Source organism: Micropterus salmoides, unplaced genomic scaffold (genome assembly GCF_014851395.1).
Source record: "Micropterus salmoides isolate LMB-PRFRI ecotype aquatic unplaced genomic scaffold, ASM1485139v1 Ms_hic_scaffold_777, whole genome shotgun sequence".
Lineage (NCBI taxonomy): Eukaryota > Metazoa > Chordata > Actinopteri > Centrarchiformes > Centrarchidae > Micropterus > Micropterus salmoides.
Genome location: NW_024044545.1, coordinates 2,873 through 24,498, shown reverse-complemented (window position 1 = coordinate 24,498; position 21,626 = coordinate 2,873). Strand labels below are relative to the sequence as shown.

The 21,626-nt window shown below is 38.0% G+C and overlaps 1 protein-coding gene and 1 pseudogene across 1 annotated transcript; one reads left to right on the top strand and one right to left on the bottom strand.

The window, feature by feature from the left end:
• Positions 1 to 2,579: 2,579 nt before the first annotated feature.
• LOC119892991 lies at positions 2,580 to 8,391 on the bottom strand (annotated as a pseudogene).
• Positions 8,392 to 9,059: 668 nt separating this feature from the next.
• Positions 9,060 to 21,253, top strand: LOC119892990 (phosphatidylcholine:ceramide cholinephosphotransferase 2-like). The gene is made up of 6 exons (XM_038704912.1): positions 9,060 to 9,207; positions 15,137 to 15,643; positions 16,397 to 16,514; positions 17,454 to 17,607; positions 18,769 to 18,935; positions 20,395 to 21,253. Exons 2-6 carry the CDS (start codon positions 15,195 to 15,197, stop codon positions 20,578 to 20,580), a joined length of 1,074 nt encoding a protein of 357 aa, XP_038560840.1. The 5' UTR covers positions 9,060 to 9,207; positions 15,137 to 15,194; the 3' UTR covers positions 20,581 to 21,253.
• The last annotated feature ends 373 nt before the right edge of the window (positions 21,254 to 21,626 follow it).

Sequence of the window (21,626 nt, the reverse complement as noted above, 5' to 3'; positions counted from 1 at the left end):
CAAGTGCAGTTCAAGGATATCAATATAAACACAGTCTATTTACCATGAGTATGACAGAAGTGAAAATGAATGTTGGAAAAATTACAGACATGAATTATTATGCAGATTAATTTGTTGTCAACAAATCGAGAATAAATAAATTGTGGTAGTCATCATCTGGTGAGTAAACACTGATCCACACATGACGCAAACTTTATGATCCTCTAGTTCAAGCTACATTAAAAGCTCCCTGTGGAGTTATGACCATTAGTAGCACTATGGAGCAGCGTTTTGCAAGTGGGTCCCCCATTTGTTTGTTTAATGCTCACGGGCATGATACACAGTCCTGCCTTTTCCTGTATTTTCAAACTACAGTGGAAATCACAAGGGAAATAAGCCTGGTTTTACTGTGTTTTCACCCTCTGATTTTTACAGTGCAGTGTGATGGGTTTTAACCATCAAATAAAGTCATTTATCATCATTATGGTAAATAACATACCAAGAAGTGAAGAAGCAGTGAAGAAGACGACTAACAAGCTAGCAAACATGGATGTACATGTTTAGCAAATTAAGATTTGTTTTTTTAATCTCTCTTTAATCGTCTTTGCAAATCTTTAACAAGGAAGGAAATGCATTCAATACACCTCAAGGATGGACACAATGTGTTTAAATAGGAAACCCTGAATTTAAACAGAACTTTTGTTTGTTTACAAAAAAAACTCCACAGGCCACTTTTAATATCAGATAACAATCCCAGAAAAACAATGTAAAGGCTCCCAATGCAAAGCACTGAGACACTGAGAACAGACATTCTACAAAAGGCATGTTAAAATCTTCAAAGGTCAGGTATCAATAAAGCAGCTCAACCATTCTAATTAAGTCTCCATTCCATACCCTTTCAGCTAAATGTGAAATGTACAGCTAAACCACAGTCTACAGTGAGTCTTCAAGGCTGCAATTTAAGTAGCTAGTGGAGAAAAATCCCCTCTTAAATTAAGCTTTCTCATTTTCTGAATTGAGTTGTGTAGTGACAACAGACTGTTGGCGGGTTCATTTGCCATCCAGGTTGATGAAAATGTTTGGTCCGGCACACTTTTCACATCACATCAGATCAAATGCAATGGAAAGAGGACCCCCCCCCCCCCCCCCTCGTCCCTTCTGTCACAGCGTAGAGCTGACAGCTGGTTCCAATAAAACACGCACACACTAGACTGTCAAATGTGCGAGCGAGAGAGAGACACGCACAAGCTTGAATTTGGGCCTCTGCTTATTTTTGCAGACTATCTGATTAATCAAACGTGCAGTTTTCTGCTTCCCAAACAGTTTTAGTGTTATAGTGGGGGCAATCAATCATTTCACTGTCAAATCTCTGGAAGGAAGTGAAAACGGACAAATGGTGGTGTGTGGTGTCAATCAATACAGAAGCCTCTTCCTCCTCCCCCCCCAACAACAGGAAAGAGGGAATCAAGACTTTTCACATCAATATATATTTTTACTCTATCTGTCTATACAGCTTGGTTCTCAGGCTAGCTATCTTTCTGGGGAAATAACTTAAATCATCTGTGAGTTTGCTCAAAGTTGTAAGAACTGGATGTTTTTTCATTCAGTGAGGACAGCAGTTGTAATATATACCTGTCAAAATCTGAAAATGAAATACAGGCTATGTTAACTTTCATTTATTTTATGTAATTTTGATTTGACTGTGTGTGCGTGTCAAAATATTTGGCATCACAACACAAAACTGAGGTTTGAGTGGTCATATGGGCAATAAAAGTAAATTGACTTTTTCTTGGAATTTCAAAAAATGAGAAATTGCTGTAATTACACCAAGAGACTCTGCACCCAATGTTATATCCGTATTCTAGAAAGTGCCAAATACCAAGGCATTCCTCAGACCTGGGTGCAAATAACAACCCTATTCACGAGATCATCATTCTTAAAATTCTGCATCTAACTCAACTTAATTCCTGATTACATCAGTGTGTCATTCTGACACCTAACCAAGATGTATATCACTGCTGTATAGTGGAGCACTTCTTCAGCATGTCAGCCAGCAAGCCTCAATTAAACCTCCAACAGCACAATGGAGGGACAGAGAGGGAATATCTGTTAATCTAATTTAACGCCTCATGTAATCAGAGTGCTCATTTTTTATTGGCAATTGGGGGGGGGGGGGGTTTAGAACACAAAGAGCTAGAGCGGACAGACCCAAAATAAGAAAGAGCTAAGAAGTAAAATTTAAAAAGGACAGGTTGACTGAGAGCACATCTTGGTGCTCACATGCTCAATTTCTAGTATATATGGAGGACATACAGCGATGGTAGCCACAGAAATATATTCATAAATATAACGTTTAAGTTCAGTTGTAAGAAATGTGTAATGATGTCCAAATAAAGAGACATCCCCAATTTCTGAGTACTCCATTTTGTGAGCACTCATCTCCATCTAGTGCCATTTCTCAAGTATGGCAACACTGAATTTTACAATGAAATCTTAAAGCCGAGGTTACACCCCCTCCCCTACAGGCCTACTTCCAAAGCTACTCCACCAAAACACACTTGAATGTGCTGCTAGGTAGGGAGGTAGACAGACAGGTAAGCCTAAAATAAATGGTCTCACTTCAACATTTCATATTTCTTGAAATACATTAATGACATCTTACCATCCAGCAGACAGTCAAAATGAAGACACTGCAAATACTCTCTCTCTCTCATAAAGCCATTCAGAGGAGTGGCCCAGCCTTCAGCCAGCACCTGCACCCACTGCATGTCCACCTGAGGATCATCCACACAATCACATACAGTGTGTTACATACTGAGCAACAACGCTGTCAGTGCCCAATCCGTACTGCCTGCCGGATCCGTTGTGCACATGCGCAAAAGTGGTTCAGTTAAAGAAGGTTACCGCAAATCTGCCTTTTCAAAATGATCCAACTAAATCATTCAAATCAAAAATTCAAAATGTTTTTTTAATCAGTGGGGATGATTAGATTATTAGACGAGACTGTTCACTATGATGTAATAGGAATATACTTAAGATATGAAAAATCTTATTCAACAGCACATTTTAATTTCTAACAATGACAACAATCTAACAATGTAGCAACACAAAGGAGGCTAACCCTAGCTGCTAGCACATTCGCCGTCATGCATACAATCACTGACTTAGGTTTAGGCACACAACCCTGTGATGGTTAGAGTAACGGGCTTGGGGGAGCTGTCAACGGCTTTTATACTAATACTAGCTAGTTACCTAGACAGGGCGTCGCATACAGATGCGCACAGGGGCATCTCATACGGACACTAAAGAGTACCTTTTGCATCAAACAATTCTTTGTCAGCCTTTCTGAAAGTGTCAGTATTTGACGCCCTGTGATAAGAAACTTACAACAACACACATGTAATTATGAACAGGCACATTTGTCGTAACCTTCTTTGATGGACAGGACCCCTTTGGTGCATGTGCAGATAGGGATCCGGCAGGCAGTGCGGATTTGGTACCTACAAACGTATCATATATGTAGTTCAAATTAAAAGGATATATACAAATGTAGCAGTTGCTTGCTCAATGGTTAATAACTGCTCTGTATACACAAATGCAAATATATACAATAGACAAAGGCTATCAGTTGTTATTTAGCTTCATTTCTTTATTAAGATTGATCAAAATGAAAAGTGAAAATCAGAAGCACCTTCCCAATCTGTACAGCAGGCAGAGTCTCTGCATCAGCCTTAGCCAGGTCCAGTTTATTCTCCTGAACGTACAGCTCTTTCACTTCATAAGATGCATCGACAGGAACTATATCCTGCAAAATCAAAATAATGTGAAATGAATTGTTAGAAATAGATCATTACAAAACTTTCTGCATAATCAAGACTATCGTAAAGGTTTACTTATCCCTAAAGAATAATCATTTTACTTGACGTCAACAATCATACAAATATGAAGCTTCACTGCCCCCTAGTGACCAACGGCAGAACAATTTCACATTTTTATGAATCGTCTGAACTTCAAGCCTCTGGCCATCTCTGAAACGGTCGCACAAATATTCTTTGAAGGGTGCATAGCCAAAAAAGACAACAGCAGCTGATTCGAAGAATGATGCACATATTTTAAAACATGTCAATTCAGGACATTTCTTCCTCTCACCCTCTCCTGAAGCAGGTCAATAAAGCTGCTGTATGCACTCATTCACACTGCAGGAGTCGGTCTTCAGCACCAGCTCTGGAGCCTCTGGCTTCTCGTACTCAGAGTCAATTCCAGTAAAACCTGATGAAATAAACGGTATTAAATGCACAGTCAGAGCTTTATCTTCTATACAAAAAATGACATGAAAAGCTTATTTCTCTTCCATTTCCATTTTTGTATGGATTTGAAATGATTTACGGAATAGGTATCCTGTCACAATGCCTAAAACATCAGAACCTGTAACCATTTTTTCTTCTCTTGTAATAACCTTTAATCAATAATCATCACACAAAAATGATTAATAACTACTTTTCCATACTTCATCCAGAATCAAGAATTACTACACGAGTTTCTTTAATGGTTTAAGTGGGATGCAGCCAGGAAAATGCAATTTAATGAGAAAACCGTGATTTAAATTACAATAAATCAAGGTAGAGATTCAGAGAACTGATCGGGACTGATTTGCATTCCATTAATAAACAAATGTCTCCACTACTGACAGACAGAAGGGAGACTAATCAAAGGCCAATCTGCAGAAATGACACACAACGGGGAAAACTGGGTTAACATCTCACGCTTGTGAGATCTTATGTGATAAGAAACACTTCCTCTATCAGTGTTGCATCAGTTTCATTGTCACTGTCATGACATTTCTGTGTCATATCATAAGCATTAGCACTGGGCGTTATATAAAGTCACAGAAAAAATATATATATATATATAAATAAACTTGTCTTCTGGACTTTCCCTCCCGTGGTTCCGGTCACAGCAGCAGCTGCGCCGCATGTTGAGGAGGCGTGTTGACGATGTAGCCTATTAAAATAAAAGCAACGAGGTAGCTAATGAATGACATCTCCCTGGTGTGTTCACTGTCGCTTTACCTGGTCCGCTCTTGTAAAATATCCACTGTGGCGCGACTTCTAACATAACTCTGTTTCTCTGAAAAGTGCTACAATGTGTCGCTTAACCAGGACGGCCCGCCGAAATAAAGTGTCTTCAACAGTGTCGACCGGCACTGTGTCTCCCCCCACATTGTTAGAGAGTTTGTGAGTAGATGGCTGAGTGCAGATGTAGAGGGAGGGATGGGGCTGCACGGTGAGGGAGAGAGAGGAGCAAACGCTGGCAGGAAACAAAATGATTAACTCAACATCAAACTATAATCGGTATAAACAGTATTTTATGTCTTTTGAAATTATATCGGTATACCTCATTATACCAATATACCGCCCAGCCCTAATAATTATTAGCACAAACAGAAAGTGTAGACAATTATGGTAACAGCAGAAGTCACACTCATCAAAATGTAAATGCATTGCGAGTTACAGAGTAACTCAAAAAACAAAGTTTTAGATTTGCCCTCTGTTTTGTGTTTGACAACAAAGTATCATATGGAAGTACAATTTCGCTGAATCTCTTTAAGGTCCGGGGGGTCAGAGTACTATGTAACATATGTCACTATATGTCAGTCCAAGTATGAACCCTGACTGTCCTGATCAAATAACCAGGCCTAGGATCTACTGACGCACTGCACATGAAAAGCATTACACAGTACTCCACCTCTTATCTCCCCGGCTCGGGCTCTCTTGTACAGCCCCTTCACATCTCTCTGCTCACAGACATCCAGGGGAGCATCCACAAACACCTCAAAAAAAGGCAGCCCTGCAGCCTCATGGATCTTCCTGGCATTAAGGCGATCCTGACAGACAAGAACCAAATACACAGTGAGACATGATTTAGCAATGACTTAGGGAAAGACAGCCATGTTATTAGGCTCATTGGGTTTGGTTTTTACCGACCAAAAATGCTTTCTGCTGCAAGAGGGTGCCATTCACCGCAGTAAATAAAATCCTATAGCAGCAAGCAAAGCTCAGAATTGGCTTCCCATAACAGACAGTAAAAGTAAAAAGAGAAAACACAAATAAGCTGCTAATCATGCACTACAGTCCTTCACTGTAATTAGAAAAATAAAGAGTTGTCAATATTGTAAAGAACTTGTAGTAAGTAATTAAAATCTTATTTTAGTTTATTTTTTTCTTTATTCAAAATTACAATTGATAAATTCACGTTTGTAAATAATAACTCAAGTCAGCCTGGTATGTGTAAAATTCATAACTTCCAAATTGGAAGGGGCCTTAAATCAGATCAGAATACTTTTCAGAAATACTTTATTGGTCCCCGAGGGGAAATTCTTTTCTTCAATTTCAGCAGGATAATGATGATGATGAGACACATGATCAGTAATTATTATTAACAAAGATCATTAAGTAATCCAAAAACCAATGTGAAATGTACAGTGCTGTAAAAGCATTAGCCTGGTAGTGCTAATTCCCAAAATAGACCAAAACGATTCACAGAAGGGACAGAATTTTTCCAAATATGGTCCAATAAAGATTATATAACAGAATGAGAGCCAAATTCACTTGAGACTCGCAGGCCAGCAACATTTATCCCTGTCTCATTCCACTCTGGTGCTTTCATTGGAAAGTCACTTACCCTGCTGTAGGGAGAGATGAAGCTGGCGATACAGACCAGACCAGCATCAGCAAAAAGCCTGGCCACCTCAGCAATGCGTCTAATGTTCTCTTCACGGTCCTCTGGGCTGAAGCCCAGGTTTTTGTTCAGCCCCTGACGGATGTTGTCCCCATCCAGTGTGTAGCAGGGGATACCGTGACACACCAGGTACTCCTCCAGAGCCATGCTCACTGTGGTCTTCCCCGCACCGGACAAACCTTTGGCACGGAAGGAAACAGCATTATGAAACAGCTATAAGATGGATATACATATGCAGAAATGATACCTTGAACTTTGGTTTTGTAAATCAAACCTGCTGACATGTCATAACCTACCACTCAGCCAAACGGTGCATCCTCTGAACCCTCCTCTTGTGCCCACAACCTGCCCACGCTTGTTTCGACTGACATGATGAGCTTGATAGGTGACATTAGTTGCACGCTGCATTCCCTGAAATGACACAGATTTACTATAAATTAACTCGCATTACATAATTATACAATCTTATAAAAACTTTTTTTAACCAAATTAAAAGATAGGTCAAGTCTAAGAAACTTAAGTTGTCAGAAAGCATCTTTAAAGTTGCTTTAAAAATTTTTCAGAAGTGTGTAGGTTATTCTATATTATGAAGAAATATTATATTATGTTTATATTCTCAATTAGCTATTTTGTTTACAGAATGTCAACAAATAATGAATAATATCAATTATAATTTTCCATATCCCAATGTGATAACATCAGAATCAGCCAAGTAGGTCTATGTGTACACATTGACTTTTCCCAGACAATTCCAAGAACAATTTACAGGAAGATCGAGACAGACACAACTAAAAACAAATATAGAATTAGGGGGCTACTTACAGTATATGCATAGAAGTTTACATGTTTATATACAAGGTAGATTATATACAGCATGCTTAGATTTATATTTGACAATGATGAATCTGTGTTTTTTAACTACGAAATATATAATTTATAATTTGTAGTTGCAGTGCATGTTTTAGTGTTACAGGGCTATTGCACAGGATTATTTCCTGACACTTCCTGACTGATATTATCACTGTCAAATATAACTAAGCTTGCTGTACCTAATAATAACAGCAGTTTTATTTGTATAGCTGGAACTGATATTGGAACCATCGGTTATGTTATCACAGCTGCAAGTGCATTAACCAAACAGTTGATGCCCTTCCATTAACTTCATTAGCAGTTGAATGATTAGCCACATTTTCCGTCATGGCGCTGCTAGCACCCACTGAGGCGTTGAATGTACCGGTACCAGCTAGCATCACTGTACGGCACTAACGTTATAATGTTGCGCATTCAAATTAGCTAGCTGTTTGACCGGTTAGCGTGTTAGCTCATTCCTAACTGGTTAATGGAGGTGGACGGACGCAAAGAATTCAATTTGTTGAATTAACACAACTTGGCAGAAGAATACTCACCCAGTTCTCAGCAGCGTTGCTCAGCTTCTGTTTCTTGTGCGAGTTACCATACGTATCCATCGCGGGCAGCAGTCAGCGGCTGATTCAACTGTCTTCCTCTTTAAATAGTACACAAAAAAGGCAAACCGCCGGGCTCTTTGTTTAGTAAGTTACAGGTATCGCTTGATTTATTTATTTTTGCCACAGGTATCTCCAGTGAATGGAGGAGCCCAGAGCCGAGGAGCCTGGCTGGCACAACAACCGGGAAGAGCTCCCCGAGTAGCCACGTCACCAGCGACGGAATGACGCATTTCCTGTGCAAAACAAAAAAAAAAAAAAAAAAAAAAATATATATATATATATATATATATATATATATATATATATATATATATATATATATATATATATATATATATATCAAGATCATCTGATCTGATGTCAGTGTTGTTTCGTCATCGCCTCTCAGCGCAGGAACTGCCTTGATGACTCAACTGATCTGCAACCAGCACTTGCAACGCACGTGGTTCGCAGTCGCAAGGAAAATACAGTCAGGATATAATGAGCTTTAATTATGTGGAATATTTATGTTGAAAGTGAAAATTGTATTTTTACTAGTTAGAAATGTGTACATATGACTCAAGTGTAAATGAGCAAATACATTTTAAAAACATGATTTTATTGGTATTTTTATCTTCTGCTTACATTTTATAAAATAAAAATAGAACATTAGGTGTTTTTTTCCCCAATAATTCATACACAACTACCCACAAATAATATCCCGCATCCTGCTTCTCCATCTCGCTGGTTTGAAATGCGAATATTTCAGAACACCCTATTTGACAGAGTTACAGGGCGACGCTTGAGCTGATTACAGGACTGTTACTCGGAATTAAAGGGGATGCCAGGCAGGAGGCTGGATGCAGGGGCTGGATGGATGTGAGAATATGGGCTGTGAAGGGAGGAGCGCTCTCTCAAAAGCGAGCGGCACTGTCGTAATGTAGCAGTCCAGCCTGAGGAAAGCAGCGATCAGACTGGGCGCAGCATCAGGGATTCAAGGAATTGCACGTACACGAATAGGCACTAGGAGGCCCGAGCAAGGCAGGTAAGGATGCTATAATCTGTGCAACATGTTAATCTAAAAAATTCTCATCTGCGTGTGTTGGGTTTCGCGTGTTTAATAGATTCATTGTGGCATTTATGTGTGATCGTTAATTGGATCGGATTGCCGGACTGGATTGTATACTCCTGATCACATTCAACTTTTTTTTATCAGTCTTGCTCACAGATATAGCCTTAGAAATACGCTGTGATTATGAATTCCAGTAGACATAAACAATCTTTGAATTTTCACTTTTAGTATAGGGTTCACACATTCGCATTCATTTATACAAAAAGTTTTATCATCCTTATATGTGAGATGGAGGACTTCCTGTTTATCGTAGGATGATGTTTTACACAGCCTTTTATTGGGGCATTTCTCAGTAGTGTCACATGGGCCCACAGAGATTAAATAGGCAAGGCAAGTTATCACATATGAAACCCAAAACATCAAATCAAAAACATTCATTCTGAATTATGTCCAGTAGATAGACTGTGCATGTTTGTGATACAGCTGTGTCTTGCTTTTATTCCAGTTTAATACTTCAGTTGTCATTTTCCAACTGTAACAACTTTGACTGAAAAGGAGAGAGTCTACAGTAATTACAGGACATGCAATGACCTGATGCCCCACCCAGTAGCCTCAAATGGAACATGGTGTTTAACACTGTGTGTGGGGCCACTGTGCTACACCCCAAAAGTAAACTTCAAGACACACACGTGACAGACTGCCGCCCTGTAATATATGGGAGGCATGGGAGACACCCAATCCTGATCCTGACATTACTGCCAGTTTCCACCCACATGTGGTTATGGCACCCATAAAAGTAGCGGTAGCTCCATGTACAGTTGACCAGCTTGGCTTGTACGCTGTACAACTGGATGTCTTTTCAGAAAAAACAACAAAATATATTTGTTCTGTCTACAAAGAATATGTAGACCTATTTTTGTGTTATTTTGTGTACAGCTTTGCACAATTAACTTGTGTTATACTGTAGTGCAGTAGAGGGAGTGAATCTAACCAAAGTTTCCAAACTCTGTCCTCATTTTCATGGTGTGTTTACTGGTAAACAAATTTAATATACAAGATTATTACTCATGACAAACTGTACTAATGTTACTATTACGATGTTGTTAACATCTACTATTACCACAAGTAGGCCTATTCTTATTTTACTAATACTACTTCTATTACCGCGGTGGTAGAAAATAACTATTACTTAAGCACTCTACTTAAGTACAATTTATACTTGTACATACTAGTACAATATTAGTACATTATAACTACTTATTTCCATGCTTTTTACCACTACTCCACTACATTTCAGAGGTAGATGTTGTACTATTTACTTCAGTACATTTAGTTGACAGCTTTACTTTGGAGATTAAGTGTTTTGGTAGACAGCATATGATGAACTAATATAACATGATATATTGTTACATATTAAACTAATTTACAGTATGAAGTAGTTAAAATCCATCTGAACCAGCTACAACAATGAAATGCGATATGATCATTCATGCATCAGTATTAACAATGCAATAATATTTTATTTAACTCAGGGACATAAGCAGTACTTTTATTTTTTTTACTTAAAGTACATTTGCTCACAAATACTTTTTCAAAGCAAGGTTTTTACTTTAAATGGAGATTTTTCTTACGTTACTGCTGCTCCTCAGCTTTTACTTATATAAAACATCTGAACTTCTTACACCACTGCTACTACTAATAATACATTTTTAAATGCACACCCATCTTGTCATTTCTCAATGCAGAGATCTTTGATCGCAAATCCATTGAGGAGATCTTTTTATTTTTCATTACATAGCCTCAAACCGTGGTGTGCATTGTTCCAAAGTGCTTAACAAAGTTGCATCAAATACTTAAATGACACCCTCTTTAATGAGACTTTTGAACAAGGGTGTCACTTTGTGCTGAAAAGTGGTGGAAATATTTAAGAGCTTGCTTGCGAAACGTGAACGAAACAAGAAGATTTTAGAACGAATATTCACTACTGTGATATATGATTTTGGGGGTCTGGGGGTCCTCCCCCAGAAGATTTTGAGCATTGAACACTAAATTTCCTGCATTCTGGACACATTTCCCAGACAAAGTTATGGTTGAAATGTTTTTTATATATATAAAGGGAAACACAAAATTCAGGTGTAAGGTGACAATACAAAATATAATGTAATAATCAGCAACTTGTTTTTTTAGTTTAAGTTTCTTTCTTGGACAATGCACATTTGTTTCTTAGATATTTACCTTCAATTGCATGTTTCTAATTGTGCAAATAAACCTTTCTCAAAGCATTCTTATTTGTTATTTAACATTTCTTGTTGCAAGCAATTTATTAGAACAATTTTAACAAATACTTGGAGATGGGCACAAAATCAGCCATTTCAAAAAGTGGTGGGGACATGTCCCCAGCCTCTCCAGTGTAAATGACAACTATGCTTTTGAACTATACATTTAACATTTGGAGAATTTGTCACTGAAATGAAACAAAACATGGGACAAGAAAATAAAATCGAAACACGATGTTCTTGACAAAGACTTGATTTACACCAATTACATTTTATAATATACAGTATGTGGTCAACTCCTATCTGAAGTGTCACCACTTCCTAGTGGGCTGGGTCACATCTGGCGTGACTTATTTTTAACTCTCCCTTTGATAAAGACAATCCACATGAAGTGAAGAAGAAAATGAGTGGAAAGCAATAGTAGCATGTTATTATGGAGGTCCCAAAATGGAGTCAAAGCCCTTGTAACCTTGGAGTAAAATACAGCCTTCAAAGCAACTGTGTGGCTTCTCTTGAAATAGCCTGAGCGAGTGGAGGCAGCCAAGTTATCCATTACGGACTGTGACCATGTAAAATTTTTTTTCTGACAGTTTTCCATCGCCACCCATCCCTTTAGAGTCAGCTGGTGGGAAAACACTGTTGGAGAGGAGGGGGCACTCTGCTGACCTCCCATGTACAGAACACATAGTGCAGCCTCACTGTGAACACTCGAAAGTAAATATCTAGCTTGTCCTTTGTATTGAATGTTACACTTATTTCCCACAGATTATGTACAAACACAAGAAAATATACAACATAAAGATTTCCATATGCTCTCCATAAGCTGAAAATCAGAGCATGAAGACTTGAGGAGACTGTCCTCACCAGAAAAACAACTGCATTCGTCATTTTTTCAAACTTCACTTAGAACAACCTAAGAAAACGCTTACATTTTCCTAACAAGTGACCTCACAAAAGTTGTGTTTTATAGAGCTTTCAACCTTATCACACAGTCTTCTTGTCAGTGTTGGCTTAACATGCTTATTCTATCTGGACAAGAAGTCCGTAAAGTGCTATGGATGAAATCAAACAACTACTGAACTTGAATGTGTGAAGATGGACATCATCGATGCTAATCCTCCAGAGGCTGAACAGGCTGCTATAACACCTGGAGATAAAACAGACTTCTAGCAGCTATCCATTATTTTAGGAATTGAGTATTCTACAGATTATTTAATCGATTGATCGCGTAATTGGATAGAAATACTTTTGCTTGTCGACCCCGTTACCGGGATCAGCTGTGTAACTCACTGTGTCACTGTAACGTTATAACCCAAACTCATGGACTAAACAGTCAGAGAACAATAACAACAAATGCACATTAATACAACTTACCATTGCAAGCCTTCATTTCAACTAATCACGACTTACATTAAACGCTACCATTAACGTTACTGCTACCTTGTTTTGGATCCTCTCCTTGGACTCGATGCATAGACTTGAAGCTTTCTGTTCAGACGTTGAAGCATTGCCATCGTGCTATTGTTGTAGGCTAGTTCTATTTTACCTTAGACACCATACAGGTTTGTTGTAGTCTTTTAGCTTCCCATACTTTGGACACTTTCTGTCTTTTTCTCTGGCCTGTCTCTTCTTCATCCCTTGTTTTTTTCTCACTCTCCCTCCATTTTGCAATCCAACCCATCAAATCATGTTGTCTTCACTTTATGTTATTGTCTGTGCAAAACAGTGCGCTGTATATATTTATGCAATTTTTTGCATTGATGCTTTTTAGTAATCGAGTAATTTGAGTTTCTCAATGAATCATTTTATCCCTACAGGCTTCTAAGAAATATACTCAAGAGGGATCTAGAATATGGGGTGAAACACTAATATCTTTGTGGGCCCTCCGCACATGAAGGCCTGTATATTCAGTCCCCCTCTCCCCCAAGTCCTACGCCCTTGTTTGCTACACCAGCAATAAAGTGACTGCATAAATGTCCTTGACAAATAGGATCATAACTTGTAATATAATTAACCACAGAACTGCAAAATAATCTCACTAATAGCATAAGGCATGGCATTGTAATTAGCTCATTTTGTTTGTCTGCTCTTGTTGCTCTTTTTTGCCATCTTGGTCAGTATTGATAAACTTATGACCCCTTTAACTCCCTTAAAGTCTTTCAGACTTTGTGTTCTGTAACCAGCCATCAGTTGCATAACAGAAGCTGTTTTTGGTATGGGTGAGTCAGAGGGCAGTCTACTATAAGCCTTTCTCCACCATAATGATATTCTCCTAAAAATTGATTTTGAGGATACTGATACTTTCATCAGCTCTCCTGTATCCAGCCATATTCTATTTCTATCCCGTCTTTTGTCCTAGTGCCAGGATTGTGTCCAAGTAAACATACCATTATGTATGTTTCGCAGATGACGTTTATTGTGATGCATTTCGGGGCTGATAGCAGTATCCTCAAATCCATTAATGGAGCTGTTAAATGGACTAGAAGCCTTTTAGACATGAGAGAATGAAAATGGTCATTGCTGTAGTGCTTTCTCAAGTCATTAACTGAAGCGAGCTCAACAACAAACACTGCAGTAGCTCGTTTCCAACTTTGTCTTTTGGATGTCAACTTTTATCAATACTAATCATTCACGTCTGGTTCCCAACAATCCATCCATTATATTATTTTACTATTTTTTTAGTTTTTAGTTCAGCTTAGCTGAACTTAGCAATGTTTAGTTTAGTTTTATTATTTTTTGTTTTGTTGACAAAACAACCTCAGCACAAGGTCCATTTAGTAGCTGGAGCTTTCAGTCACGTCACATTTTGTCCACTTGTCATGGAAGTTTAGGCCTTCATGGACAAAAGTCCTTAAAGTGCTCTGCAAATTCCATGACAATTGATCAGATTCCATGTGCAGGAAAACATGGCGTGATATGATAGAAAGATTCTGAACAGTCACTAAATGGACCTTGTGGTGGTGAGATTGTTACGTCAACTACTGTTTCCAAGGTCAAATAATGACTTTCAATCTCAGTAAGTTTAGCTGCATTTAGTTTAGTTACTTTTGCATTCATATAGCTTGAAACCTTTATAATTAGCATGCAAATTCTGATTGGAACCAATAATGTTTGACCATGAAAACTGCCAAAGTGATAAAGGCAGCTGCTTGTTGAGTACCAAAATTCAGAAAACACAGCAGCGTGACAGAAAAGCCCAAAATAAGAGTCTGGCTGAACATCCAAACAGAAAATTGTCATGGTGGTTCTGGTGAATGTCCAGGGAAAGGAAAATACACACACACAGTGTTAACTCATGCAACCACATATAGAATAGCTGGCTGCTATAAACTCAGAAATAGCTTTTCAGTCTGAAATGGACATTTCAGCTAGTGGAATCAAGAACTTTGCATCAATAAAACCTCCATCTCCTGCTTTGCTAATCCCTAGAATAAGGAAGAGTGGAAATAAAAGTAAACGTTCATCAAAGTTCATCTCCTCCCTGTTTCTCATCATGGTGATTTGGCACTCTAAATGCAACCAAGCAGTATGTGTTTACTTTCATGCCTTTCTTTTAAATGACAGCATGCTTGTGCTTTCCAAACCTAAGAGTTTGTCAGTTTCCAACCTTTTGTTTTCTCTCACAGCAGCTAAAAAGTGTCAACCCAGAAAAGCAGTGCCTGTGGATGGACAGTGCAGGCACCAATGGCGTCACAGGAGCTTGTGGATGCGAGAGACTCTGCCACTAATAATCTAAACCCAGGAATGGAAGGTGGTGCCGTGCCCAGCAGCAAAAAATCTTGTCCTGTCCACACCCCAGATGGAGAGGATGCAAAGAGGGGCTTTCGGAAAGGCATAGGGAGGCATAATGACTATGTGAAGATCTCTGTGCCAGAGTCAAAGGTCAATCGTCTGCCCATGGAGTGGTGGAAGACAGCAGTCGCCTTCTTTTATGCTGGTTTTAACTTGGTCCTGACCACAGTTGTCATCACTGTCGTCCACGAGAGAGTCCCACCCAAAGAAAGTAGCCCGCCTCTTCCTGATAAGTTTTTTGACTATATTGACAGGGTTAACTGGGCATTTACAGTGACAGAGATCAATGGCATGGTGCTGCTGGCCATTTGGTTGATCCAGTTGTTCTTCTTCAGATACAAGTAAGAACCATTTGTACTACCTATGGTACACATAGTTTTCTTTCAGCTTCAAGGATATATTTTTGTGGTACTAGCGAACTGTCTTTCAAAAAGACCTGAAAAACATTAAATGGGTGAAGAAAGTGTAATTGCTCAGGTTACAGTTTTTTGTATTGCACAATGAAATACTTAACAACTTTTTTGTGGTTATGTGCTAAAACTCTTTCCGTTACTCAGAAAATGCATCATATTACAGTCTATTGAGGCTACCAGTGATTGTGAAATTGTATTTCTGTCTTTTCCACAGTGGAGTTTTCCCTGTATGACACAAGCAATGTAGAAAGCATCTTTGCTCTCTACAGCTGACACCAAAATCAGACCTTCACCACGGGGGTTTTAATATAGATAGCTGAAAAGAAGTTTGATTAAATTAATTAAAATGGGAATAAAGATATAGAAACAAAAGGCTAACCACAAAATGGGCTTAGCAAAGCAAGCAAAATCACCAGTAAAATTTCTAACATTGTAACAGCATATAATGGAGGATTGCCATTGTCATTATGTAATCTGGATACTAAAACTAAATTTGACTGGCTGAAGAGCAGCCCTCAGATTTGACAACACGTTAACTCATCACTCTGTGCAAGGTAGCCTCCAGCATTTAGTAGATATACCGAGGCAGAAGTTTGGCAATGTATAACTTGTACTGCATATTCATGAGACCACAACAGTTATCCATCTCTCAGTTGTGACTCTAATATTGTCCATTTGTAGGTCAATAGCAAGCAGACGGTTCTTCTTCCTCATTGGCACCCTGTACTTGTATCGCTGTGTCACTATGTACATCACCACCCTGCCTGTACCTGGCATGCATATGACCTGTGCTCCTAAGGTGAGTAGTTGGATGCAAACATCAGAGCGGGTATCAACTGCCATTGCTCAGCCGTGCACTCTTGTGCACCCTCTGGGACTCATTTTGCACAGCCACGCAAGAAAGGCAGCTATAAAAAAGCCATTTTGACTTTTTACTGTCTCAGGACACCAACGATATTAAGGTGCATCAGTGTTTGATCAAAGACATGTGCTTCTGGCAGTTTGCCAAGGTCAGACAGTTTAGTAGTTGTTTTGTTCCCAAGAAGTGTTTTGAACAGCGTATGAAGGCCTTTAGCTACTAGTAAGAAGTGAGTTATCCTCAGCAATTTGAGCAACAAGCACAAGACTATCTAATTTATACTGCCTTTAGATCTTCTTCATTTTCACTACATGTTCAATTATTGTCAATTACCAGAGCAAATTATGTTGCCTAGATTTGAAAAATCTGAAAACTTAAGGAATGGTTTGACTTTTGGGGTCATGCGCTTATTCGTTTTTTACTGAGAATTAGATGAGAAGATCAATATCACTCTTGTGTCTGTATGATAAATATGAAGCTACAGCCAGCTAGTCTAACTATTAGGGTTTCTATTTAATCATTTATCAAGCAAAAAGGCCAAACATTCTCTTATTTCAGAGAATCATTCTCAAGATTTGCTGCTTTTCGTTGATTTACATCACTGTAAATGTTATATCCTTTACTTTTGAACTGTCAGACAGACAAAACAAGCAATTTGAACATGTTATGTTGAACTCTGGGAACTTGGGATGTATATTTCTTTACTTTTTTGTGGCATTTTGTAGAGTAAATGATTGAATAATTGAGAATAATGAATAATTAATTATTCCACAAATGAACTGATAATGAAAATAATCATTGGTTGCAGCCTTAATGTTGCTGCTGATCCAGGGTTTATCTCTTTCTCCCTTTTTATGTCCACTTCCTGTTCTTTTTCAGCTCCATGGAGATTCTCAGGCAAAAATCCAGAGAATTCTGCGACTGGTCTCAGGTGGGGGTCTGTCCATTACAAGCTCCCATCTCTTGTGTGGAGACTTCCTCTACAGTGGGCATACTGTGATGCTCACTCTCACCTACCTGTTCATCAAGGAGTGTGAGTACTCAAAGCAGCACTTGTTTGTTGTGCTTGTATGGAATAATTTATTAAAATATTTATATGAATAATATATGAACACATGGACCTTCTAGGCACTAATAGGATATAAATACGGTACGTTCTGTGTGTTGCCACATTACACTTTCTCTTTTAACATTCAAATGATTTGTATTATTTGTTTCCAGATGGATTGTATATATTCTGTATAAATATGTATGTTCCTGGATATGCACTCATTTGTCAGTTTATGAGGTACATCAAACCAAAGCTATACAGTCGAATGCAGCAGCCCTGCAATAAATTGTAACTTATACTCATAATGACAGTTATGATGTTTAGTTTTAATTTAAACTGTTTTAGAGAGGTGTTAATATCATCAAAATGGTCATCTAGAAGATTGTATTTTCTGGTGCTGTTGAAATATGTTGTGTTTTGATGAGAAGTGTCTTCAAAGTTTTGTGCAGCACCTATAAAGTATTGTTAAGGGTAGAAAAATACACCTCTCAGTATAATGTAATACAATTCAAATTAAATTTCATTACATTTATTCCTTTAGCTGACACCTTTATCCAAAGCAACTTACAATTGCTATATATGTCAGAGGTCACGCATCTGGAGCAACTAGGGGTTAAGTATCTTGCTCAGGGACACATTGGTGGACACACCAAAGGCATGGGTCTTGTCTACTGCGCCATTACCACCCCTGCAGCCACCTGAATGACCATGATTCAAATTCCAAATCATCTCTCTAAAACAGTTTCAACACAATTTGAATGTTATAACTTTCATAAAGGGATCTTTTTGCACAGCTTTTGCATTAGACTGCATTAGTTTTGGCTTGGCATAACTAATAAATTGGCAGTTGAGTGCATGCTGGGAATGTGGTACATGGTAAAGTACATACAGTATAAAAAAGTTTTCTGAAAATGCAAAAATATGTTGTGAGGTTGAGTTATTACATTCAGTGATTAAGTTGTTTTAAGTTTCCCCTATGACTGTGTTTGTCTGTGTGTTGCAGAAAATCCCTGTGTTCTTGCCACACTGCTCTGAAATACTACAGACTTACTACTTAATACAGAAAGTGCAAACATGGATGAACAGACCACAAATGGATGTTGTCATAAATATTCACAACACTCTTTTCTTTCCTTCCCTAAGACTCACCGCGGTCATTTTGGTGGTACCATCTGATGTGCTGGGTGCTGAGTGCTGTGGGCGTGGTGTGCATCTTGGTGGCACATGAGCACTACAGTGTAGATGTGGTTGTGGCCTATTTTATCACCTCCCGTCTGTTCTGGTGGTACCACACCATGGCCAACTTACAGGTCAGAACACAGAGCTGAACACTGGGTGGCTGTTTGTGTTTGTGTTGGAGTGCAAAAAAGTAAAAAAAAAAAAAAAAAAGAGCTTTCCCTCTCATTGCACATCAATGAATGATGTTACACATTAATCTGGGCTGGCCTTTACTGTCTGTCTGGCTGTATTTTGTTGTTTACCTCAAGAGTACCAGTTAAAGATTACATGCCAACACAAGAATTTATTGCGTTTTTTAAAAGGAAATGGTTGGTATATTACATGTAATTATATATTTATAGTAAGTACAAAGTAGTATATCTTTAGACTGTGTGTCAAAAGTCTCTGGATGTCATTCCCTCAGTCAGTATATGGCTTTCAACATGGTGAATTACCCCTCTACTGGTCAAAAAAATAGACAGACAGTTGAGATGGAGTGGTGCCAAGCAAAATTATGTATGGCACAGTTAACATGGATAACACATTGAATTTTTTTTTTAAATAATTAAATATCACAATCTTGTCCACTGAGTGCAAATAAGATTTTTTGTCCTCTATTCTTCTACAATTATTTACTCAATTAAAGGAGATGGTTCTGTAATATCTACAATTTGCATATTGACTCCACTATAAAAGAGAAATTCAAAAATGCCTAATGTCTACTTAAATAAATGCACTGTTTACTGATTATATACTGTTTGTCTGTTCATGTGCTGTTCAGGGAGTGTTATAGGATAGGCTCACAATTTATTAAGTCTGTCTTTAAACAGTTGTCAGGTGCACATATACACATTGCTGTTTATTCTGTCTTTGAAGACACCCATTCTTAATGCATTTCCAATGTAAGATGCAAAAATACATTTCATTTTTTTATGTAAAGCTAATATGGGGCTTCAGCAGACTTCCCTCTTTGTATTTCTATCACTCTGGCTGAGCATGGAAACACTGGTGAAACAAATAGAGGGAATTCTGTACTAAAAAGGCAAATTTTGGCAAATACCCACTGATATCCATGATGATTTGCCTGCTGAAGCCTCATTTTAACTTAAGATGTGTGGATTTTGTCCCCTATCTCCTCTATTGGAAGCTTGCTAGGAAGGGACCTTTTGATGGCAGGTATGAACAGTAGGAAAGACAACAGCAAGCAGAAACTGTTGCAATGTACTGCACATATGGGCACGAGTATTGTTTTAAGACAGGCTTTAAAAGAAACCTTTGGCGACTGTGATGCAACTTTTTACAAAACCACTGTCCTTGACAGCAAAGCAATGACATCATCACTGAAGCTGTACATCCTAAATCTGAAATGCAAATGCATGAAAAGCAAATTTTAAATTACATAGCAAGTCACATTATGAAAAATAGAAGAGAAGTGCTGTTGTTATCAGCAGAACTTTGAGCTACATAGCTTGTATGAAGGAAATATAAACAAAAATGTTATTGGTTGTTATTAGTATATCATTTTGAAAGATAACTTTTATTTCTTGACAGACTCTAAAATGCTCGCCCAACAACTACCTCACCAACACCTGGTGGAACCCACTGTTCAACTTCTTGGAGAGGAATGTCCAAACCTCAGTGCCATGCTCTTACAGTTGGCCCATCACCTGGCCCCCTGCCTGCCTTAAGAACCCCTGCAAGAAGTACTCCATGGTACAGAGCACACGAGAGGAATGACATGACCCTGATACCCCAGCAGTGTGGCCTGGTAATCCGCTGAAGTCGTATTTCTTCATTCCAACAACAAATGCATAGCTATGAAAGAAATGTTTTTTTTCTGCAAAAATGTGTCTAAAAGGTTAATCATATTGTCTTTGTGTTTTCTTTGCCGATGTAATTTATTTGCGAGATACAGTCCTGCAAAGCTTTCATTGATACTTGCGTCAGCTCCTAGTGACTTTCAGACATGAACGGACAGTTTTCTCCAATTGAGCATTTGCGAGACTTGATTTTAGATCTGCTGTAGCTCTTTCATACAGTGTGTGTTGACGGGGTTTACCTCAATATGATATCAATGTACTCAAGTCACAAGGTGCCTTAGTGTGTTTAACGTCAGTAGGTGTTCCAAAACTGCCATTACATGTTTTGGTGTATTTGTTGTTTTTTCTATGAGTTTATTATTATTATTATTATTATTATTTTAGTAGACTTGAGTGTGTATATCCTAGCTTTAGTCCCAACATTGTACTATTGTATTAAAATGAAACCATATAAATGCTTGAGTGTGTTTTTGATATAATGAAATCATCAGTCAAAGTCATCTTTATGTTATATATGTATATGTAAAGATACAAGTTTTCATTATGAACTTTATGAAATGTTATCACATTTTGCATCAAATATTTTACTAAATTTGGATTAAATATTTAATACGGTCTCTTTGGTCCTATTATTTGATTTAAACAAAAATGCAAATTTCAATGTAATTTGCAGTTGCAACAAATATATTGACAAGTTTATACAGATTAAGAACAAAGAATACTAAGAGAAACAAATAAATCAGAAGAACTGATGGATTAATGTACAACTTTAGTCACAAACAACGAAAGTAATGAACAAATGGCAAGATAAAGCCCATTTGATTAGGTAAATAATTTCAGAACATTAATAATGATGTTAGTGATGTAATTGTTCAAACTATAGCTTATATATTTTTTTTTACAATAAAGTATTAGACTACTATTATTGGCTGTTTTAATCTCTGAAATGTAACTTAGACAAAC